At 38.4% G+C, this 8,387-nt stretch overlaps 1 protein-coding gene across 1 annotated transcript; it reads right to left on the bottom strand.

Moving 5' to 3' along the window:
• Positions 1–894: 894 nt before the first annotated feature.
• Positions 895–7,669, bottom strand: LOC122654729 (protein NUCLEAR FUSION DEFECTIVE 6, mitochondrial-like). The gene is made up of 4 exons (XM_043848951.1): positions 7,615–7,669; positions 7,363–7,572; positions 6,892–7,010; positions 895–1,199 (listed from the first exon to the last, which is right to left on the bottom strand). The coding sequence occupies exons 2-4, from the start codon at positions 7,545–7,547 to the stop codon at positions 1,180–1,182; spliced, it is 324 nt and encodes a 107-aa protein (XP_043704886.1). The 5' UTR covers positions 7,548–7,572; positions 7,615–7,669; the 3' UTR covers positions 895–1,179.
• Between the last annotated feature and the right edge of the window lie 718 nt (positions 7,670–8,387).

The following is an 8,387-nucleotide window of genomic DNA, read 5'->3' as shown; positions in this document are numbered from 1 at the left end:
AGAAACGAATTTCACAAACAGAAAACAAGAGGAAATCAACAAAGATAAGCGCAAAGGCAGCTGCAATCACAGTTTCCCGATGTGTTTTTTTTTCTCTTCTTTTGTTTAGAAATTTGGAATAAGTTTTTGTGGTTCCACCATCCTCCTCTTCTAGTCCAATACTGGTGTCCGCCGCAAATATTACCCATCCAACTTCACCAGAAAACTCATAAGCTTGTGGCTCTAAGCTTGACTAGGATGACAAGCATCTTGGTTTGCAATGTTTTGGCATTAAAATATTTGGAACAAAGGGAGGAAGAAGGGGAAGAACTGTGTTACAATGAAGATTGAATTCTTCACCTTTCAAGAGTAGTTTAGGCGATTAAAAAATTCCTGATGAGAAATGGAGGTTGAAGCTTACCTCACTAGAGAACATAGTAAAGAGGTTTACTATAGGGGGGGGGGGGGAATGAAGTAAATTACAGGGTAAGTTTAGAGGAGACTGAAACTTACCATGTAAATTACCCTCAAATACAGTAAATCTATAATTCTAAATCAGAGGATTTTGAACTGGATGAACCTAGTAGCCTACGCTGGCTACAGTAGGCTTGGCTCATCTGTCGTCCACAGGCAGCACTGGAGCTGAGACACAATGCAAGCTAAATCATTGATAATAAATTAATGGGAATTCACCCAAAAAAAAATTAATGGGGATGGGAGCAATACAGCTCGTATAAACGGGCCCACATGTCATGAAGGAGAGAGAATGTCATAAGGAGAGGTGCAACAGGGCCATATACATGCGATGTGTTCAGCCCTTTCACCTAAACTAACCACGACCTGTCCCACCTTTATCAGAAAGAACAAGGAAGAAATCCAACCAACAAAAGAAAAAAGAAACTGAGTATCCAATTACAAGGAAAATCTTACTTGGCTGTATGGAGAAAGAAACATTTCGTTTTTTGGTAATACGGGGAAAAGCAATATCTCAACCAACAACAATTTAATGAATTTTCTTATTAACCATCTCAACAGGTTGGAAGATTGGAACAACAAAAGGAATAATGAAATATGTCAAGGCGTAACTCAAATATCATAAGAAGATAAGAGAGTCAAAGTTGTCAACTGCATGGCTCGCTATTCTTTGAAGCTCAACATAAATTATTTAACACAATGACGAGGACAAACCCATTGACCCTGCTATAGAGGCGTTGCAAATCCTGCAATCACATAATAAAGAGAGCCAGGTCAATGGCTTACCACCTGGAATGTTTCCTGACCCAACAAATCAAGCAAAAATAAAACAACAATGAAAAAGATATGTATTTAAGCTCATCTGATAATGTAAAATTTTTGCCTCGAAAATTTCCTAGGTTTAACCCTCTGTAAGAATTAATGATAACGCAAGATGAATGAACTTGGCATCTATCAAGAAGGATAGAGATAAATCAAGGGAGTCAATGTGTGCCCAGTCACCCAACTGATGAGCCCCCAGCACACAAGATAGTATGTGCATCCAATTAAGGAGCTAATAAAATCAGATACCGTTATTTCAATAATTAAGAAATTGTATCTGTTAAAGTCATCAATTTTCTCCCCATCTGTCTCCTTGCTATGCCTGTGCATATTGAGAACTCAAACAATTAAGTATAGTTAAAACTTTGCATTGAAGCGAGTTCAAACTTTCCCTATCAGCATTAAGGAAATTTCAGTGCATAGAAAACCTTCCAGTTCATGCCTCATGGGAATGATTGGGTAGGAAACATGAGAATCTATCGTGTTTTCTATTACAAGATTATACACGATGCAATTCTAGGATTATATTTCCCAGATAATTTCTTTCTTCAATCAATATGCTCCACTCCAATATAAGGACATTTAGATCCACTCCAATATAGTGAAATAATTCATAAATGATTTCCAAAGCTATGCTCTAATGCTTTCATCTAATTGAAATGACTATGCATTGAATATACTAACTACCTTTTTTCTCCAAAACAAGTTTAATCAGTATCCTTTATCACCTAATTTCTGAGCATCTAAAATTCATCCATTGATACCTCATTTCTATTGTTTTCCATACACATTTTCTGATAGCCATAAACCTCCCTATGTTTTCTTCCCTTTTTGGGTAAATGTACTCCCACTTTTATCCTCATAGAGTGGTTAACTGTTATATCCATCACCAAATTGCCACACTGGACAAATTTGATTCAATGTCCGACTGTGGGTTAGTACTCTAATATAAAAGGGGAAGGAGGAGACAAAAAGAGAATTTAATAAATTATTAACACCTTATTTAACAACAGTCAACACAACTCTGCAAAGGGAGGGGGCCCTAACTGATTACTTTGCTTCTTTTGGAGCCATTAATTATTTCAAAGTAGGGTGGTTTTAGTCAATTATGTTCAGGGTAATTTCCCTCTTTCTTTTTTTCCCTTTGCACCACTCTCCGATGGAGCTGCAACGCTCTTTCTCTCTAACAACTCCATGTTCTTAGCTGTTGAGATTCCTTATTCCAAATTTTTATGTGAATCCTACTCTAGAGGGCGGTCCTCAGTGCAACAGTAAGGTTGCTCCATTGCGACCTAATGGTCGCGGTTCGAATCGGGAAGCAGGCTCTCTGCGAAGCGGAGGTAAGGCTGCGTACATTATGACCCTCCAGACCCCGCAGTGGCAGGATGCTCTTGCACTGGCTACGCCCTTTTTTTTATGTGAATCCTACTCTCTTAGAACCCTTGCCCATTTCTCACTGCAACCAGAAATTTATGCGGCATTGCTTCCAATTGGCACCGAAAATACTCAGCATTAGGTGAAGCGAACAAAGCCTTCCAAATTAAACTTGTCACCTGGATGCACGGTTCATCTATGAGTCCCTCATGTACATGGTCTGCTAAATCAAGGGAAAATCAGCAAAAAATAAGTATCAAAGGATAATTCCATGGAAGGGCTTGTGCACACAAGAGGAAGAATAAGGAAAGAAGCATAATGAAGGTCCATCACTCGCACAGTCGCACCAAGGATGAATAGGCATATTACAAGTAACACCCATCACGACAAAGTTGAACCTCAGCTAATGCGTTGAAGTCTGGGAATTGAAATGAAATTTCCATGAAATCTGGACTTCATTTTCTCCAGTGTTCATATTGGTTCCTTCCCTTTCAACCATTCATTTCCTTGAATCTGGTCCCAACATATCACAGCATGCCCCTTCAAACAATGGCATGTCTTTCTAGTTAAGAAGCTTTTCTAAGCTATTAAACTAGGCCAAAAATTCTTCGGCATTGGGCCTACCATGAAACTCAGGAACATCAACCTTAATGCCTCCAGTACGCACATCTAAGGCTCAAATAATATCCTCATCACACTGCAACTTCTCGGATTCCTGCATAAGATCCTCCTGACTCGAAACATCATTGCTTAATTCAAATCCAAGTGGTTCTTGATGCATCTTAACCTATCGCATCATTTGCAATGAGATCTAGGCCCCTCATTCATAAAACACAAACATATCCCTATGAAAACCGAAATAACTCTACCAACTGAAGCAGGACCCTTTCTCAAAACACGCAGAAATTACTACAAAAAGAATATGCCTCCTTCCATGAAGTCTGCACTCTACCATGAATATCCTTCAGCCCCAATATTGAGTTATACCCTAAATACCTAGACATTTATAATTGGTTTGGAGATACATACTCAAAAAAATCCTTCTTTTATTGAACAACTACTAGAGACTATGAAGACTAAAAATCAAGGATCTCTATAAAGACAGCTATTTAGTCATCTTAACTGCAAAAACCTCAATTGTCAAATTATCAAGAAGATATCGAGAAAAATAAACAATCACCACTCCTAGTAAATGGCCACTGCAAGTCTCTTCTGTGTGCCTCCCATGATTTGAGTGACACAGAAGAAAAACGAACCTCGATCACATACTGAAGTGATCACCCTCACTATCCGTCTACCCTCTTCTTTCCTTTTCCATCCCCCACCCCCAAATCCACCTTTTTTCTTTTGTTTTCCACCTTCATAAGTTAAATAATACAATGCTTTTCCCTAGCACATCTTCATCTCCACTTGGACAACTAAACAATTTAACAGTCAATTAATTAAACTATCAAATTATCCAGCAATTATCAGGAAGATATCGAGAAAATCAACAATCACCTCTCCTAGTAAATGGCCATTGCAAGTCTCTTCTGTTTGCCTCCCAAGATTTGAGTGACACAGAAGAAAAACAAACCTGGATCACATACTGAAGTGATCACCCTCACTCTCCGCCCACCCTCTTCTTTCCTTTTCCATTTTTTTCTCCCCTCCCCCCAAAATCCACCTTTTTTTTCTTTTGTTTTCGTCCACCCTCTTCTTTCTTTTTCCGTTTTTTCTTTTGTTTTCCAGCTTCATAAGTTAAATAATTTTCCATGTATTTTCCTACCACATCTTCATCTCCACTTTGGCAACTAAACAATGTAACATTCAATTAATTAAATCGCAAGAAAACAAAAAAGCCTAAATCCAGTGTTCTTCATTAGCTTAAACTCCAGCAATAAGAGATTGAACACCCTCCATACGAGAAAGAAACAAAGTATTTTCAAGGCTCTATCCTTTCCTCTAACCGTCCTTTTGCCAAACAAAATCATTTAAGAAAGTATACTATAGCAATACACTATCCAGATCAAGAAGAACATGGAAATTCTAGCTATTCAACCAGGAACTTACATTGAAAATAGAAGTACACAAGATGATACAGCACCCATTTTTTAGTATCTAGGTATAATGATATTCATAGTTCAACATTAGAAAAACTAAATATCAAAAGCTTGAATTCCACGACCTGTTCTTTTAAAAATGGTTGACGGTATTGATGCCAATTACCAGGACTTGATGACAAGCCTCATAGAAAAAGATTGGAGTAGCAGTATTTTTATCAAAATAGTACATATATGGATACCACATAACTAAAAACATTGAGAAACTTTGATATTAATAGAAGACTAGTTTGTCCTGGATGTAGCTTGTTGCATTCAAAAAGATCTTGCAAGGGGGGGGGGGGTGTTATGGATTGTTGTCTTCTATCTACCTCTTGGATTTCTAGTGTTCAATTGCCGATTTGATTTAGAAATCAGTGGTTTTTATTAACAACCAAAACTTAACTGTCAAATCATGCAAATTTTTACTGTCTTTCTCACTAACATCATAAGTGAAATTTATTTTTCGCGCACCTCTTGCAATCCAACATGATAAGTCAAAACATTTTATATGATTCATGAAGAAAGGAAAGCTGGGACATTCTCCCTTCTATATGGCTTATGTATAAGTTAGATGGGGATCTGTGGACCACCTATGTACTCATTGCAACAAAAATCTCGACCAAATTACATTAGGGTTGGGGGGGGGGGGGGGAGAGGAGCATCTCAGGATGTGTTTTGGAAAATTAAAATGCGAGGTTTTTAATGCCATTTTCATTATAATGGCAGCACATTAATTTATTCTGAAATTTATGTATCCCAAGTAAACTCAAATTATTAGTCACCCTTTACAATCTGCTCAAATCCTCCTCCCGAATTAGGGGAGGGAGTGCTACCAATTCTCAACAATCCTAATTACTTAATAAACTAATAATCTATATTAAGTAATACAATATCTGACCATGATTAACAGTTTTAAGGGCACATACTGCATTGGTGTTATTCTCCCACTGAGAAGCAAGCTTCTAACAAGAGGTATCCTAATGATAATTTTTTGGGCTATATTCAAGAAAAAGGAACACCAGCTCTCCAAGGATTTCTTTGACCTGGTCAAGTCAAGACACTATCACTGGGATAACATACGACCACGATTAAGTTGCTCACTAGGCTGTCACAGCAAAACTGTTCAAATCTCATTGTGAGGCATCTCAACAAACTCCATCATGAGGATTGCTTCTGACTAATTCAAGGCATGGAGAGATTGTGCTAGTGGTGATACGTGATGGCTATTGAGAAGAAACACCAAGCTCTTTAGGACTGCTTGTAACCTATCTATTAAAGATAAGATGAACAGGCAAAAGGATTACCATTAGAGTTGCCCATTGGTCTTTCACAATAGATTCAAAACAATTGAACTCAACCTTGGTGGTCCTTGACCTATTGAGAGTGTATGGAGTCTTTCAGATCAACTCTATTGCAATTACCTAAGCCAACTCCACTAGCGTTGGGAGATTCTATTATAAAACCAAATATTGTTCAAGGGAAATTCTTTCATGACTATCAAGTGATTGTCAGAAGGTTTTATCATCTCATCAGAGAGGCCATTTCCCTGAATCTTTCGAATTGGATATATTTTTTCCAGATTATCTGAATTCGGATACGGATACCCTTTGACCAGATACGGATACCCCTAAACAGATACGGATGCGAATCGAATTCGAATTTTCGACTATCCGTTTACATCCCTAACTGGGTGTTAATCAATCAAAACTCATTATGAAAATTGAGAGAAATGCTTTAGACTGAGACCAAATGCATGTAAAAAAACTAAAAGACATTTTTAAGTACTTTATGTAATACTTAGTATTAGTACAATATGTGTGTGTACCTTTCTCCCAATATCATATCAGTATCTAATGCTAAGTAACTCCCAAAAAAAAACCTCTTGCATATGCGTCTGAAACCACAACAGAAGGTGCTGAAAACACAAATCATAAATGGTAGTGATTGCCATATAAATCCATAGTGTATATGTAAATGGTACAACAGTAGCAAGAGACCAGAAGTAATAGGAGTATATACCAAAGCAGGTCATATCAGGTTATTTCTTTCCATTAAAGTAAGCAAATCCAAACCACACGCATGTGTACAAAATGTTTGGCATGTGAAGCATAAGCCATGGAAAGAGAATAAACAGATATTTTGAAAGAGAGAGAGACACCTTCGGAGAGCCATCCCCAGTTTCCACCCTTTAAAGAAAGCATTGAGGTGAACAATGCTGAAGCAGTAACACTGTGCAATGGCATCAAAGACTGTGCACAACCTAACTCCATTGGCAGCCTGCAAAGAACCATAGTAACACTATTTTTTAGCCTCGTAATCATGAACAATAAATCTGTTCTGAAGCATTTCACAACTTAAGAAAACACCATCAAGAATATCAAATATCCTTACAGGGTTGAACTCAATAAAAAAATAACCAAGTGAAAGGGGGGGGGAAAAGTCAAATGAAAATGAGAGTAGATTACCACCGGAAAAGAAAAAGGCCAGAGAGTCTTAAATGAGTATTCATCAAGCACATACACATTAAAGTGAATATAAAGCATGTAATGAACAAAATGGAGAAATCAAAACTCAAAACCAGAAAAAAAATCGAAACAAAGTAAAGAACAAATAACATAAAAGGACAAACCTGGAGAAAACGGAAAGCTTATGCCGAGAAACATGAGAAGTGGGCCTTGCAGGAGTGAATCCTCCAACCTTACTCGCTCCAGAAACAAAAGATGATGATGATGATGATGATTTGCACCCGCTTAGGATTCTTGTTGCAGATGCAGAGGAGCTTATAAGAGATCGTCTTGCCAAATTAACTGCCATTCTTTCTTCCTCGGTGTCTCCTCTGTTCTGCTTGTTTTTCCGAATAGTGATCTCATAAACAGTTGAACGATGAAGTAGCTGTAGGTGGTGAAACGAGGGAAAACCCTGCAAAAGATCCCAACTTCATCCTCTGAAGAAGCAAACTAGTTGCAAAGCCTCTAAAACCCTAAAAACCCTAAAAACGTATAGAGATGAGTCTTTGAAACTACCCATTTTCGAACCAAATCTTGCTTTGGTTTCCGATGAGGCCTCGGAGTAGGCCCACAACTAAATCTAAATGGGTATTAGGTTGGGCTAATGGGTTAAATCAACATATTGTGAGTCTTTGAAAACTACCCATTTTCGAACCAATTCTTGCTTTGGTTTCCGATGAGGCCTCGGAGTAGGCCCACAACTAAATCAAATGGCTATTTGGTTGGGCTAATGGGTTAAATCAACATATTGTGAGTCTTTGAAAACTACCCATTTTCGAACCAATTCTTGCTTTGGTTTCCGATGAGGCCTCGGAGTAGGCCCACGCCTCGGAGGCAGGAGGCCCAGAACTAAATCTAAATGGGTATTATTAGGTTGGACTAATGAGCTTAAGCCCACATACTCTGAATCTTTGAAACTACCCATTTTCGAACCAATTCTTGGTTTGGTTTCCGATGAGGCCTCGGAGAGCAAGAGGCCCAGAACTAAATCTTTGAAATGGGTATTAGGTTGGGCTAATGGGCTTGAGCCCACTGTTTCCGTCCAAGCTTAGGGTTTATAATTCTTGGCTCCTGTCCTGCAGTAGCGGGAGCTGGAGCGTCCAGCACCCCCCTGCGATCACTCCACGTGGCCCTCTTTGAATCCAAC

This window comes from Telopea speciosissima, chromosome 3 (genome assembly GCF_018873765.1).
Source record: "Telopea speciosissima isolate NSW1024214 ecotype Mountain lineage chromosome 3, Tspe_v1, whole genome shotgun sequence".
NCBI lineage: Eukaryota > Viridiplantae > Streptophyta > Magnoliopsida > Proteales > Proteaceae > Telopea > Telopea speciosissima.
This window is presented reverse-complemented; position numbering and strand designations above follow the sequence as displayed.

Excerpts from the sequence above, each read along its gene's own strand:
- LOC122654729 (XM_043848951.1), bottom strand. The coding sequence starts at position 7,547 with ATGGCAGTTAATTTGGCAAGACGATCTCTTATAAGCTCCTCTGCATCT. Across the intron at positions 7,011-7,362 it reads AAGCTTTCCGTTTTCTCCAG|GCTGCCAATGGAGTTAGGTT; the intron begins GTTTGTCCTTTT and ends GGTTCTTTGCAG. Across the intron at positions 1,200-6,891 it reads CTGGGGATGGCTCTCCGAAG|GATTTGCAACGCCTCTATAG; the intron begins GTGTCTCTCTCT and ends ATGTGATTGCAG.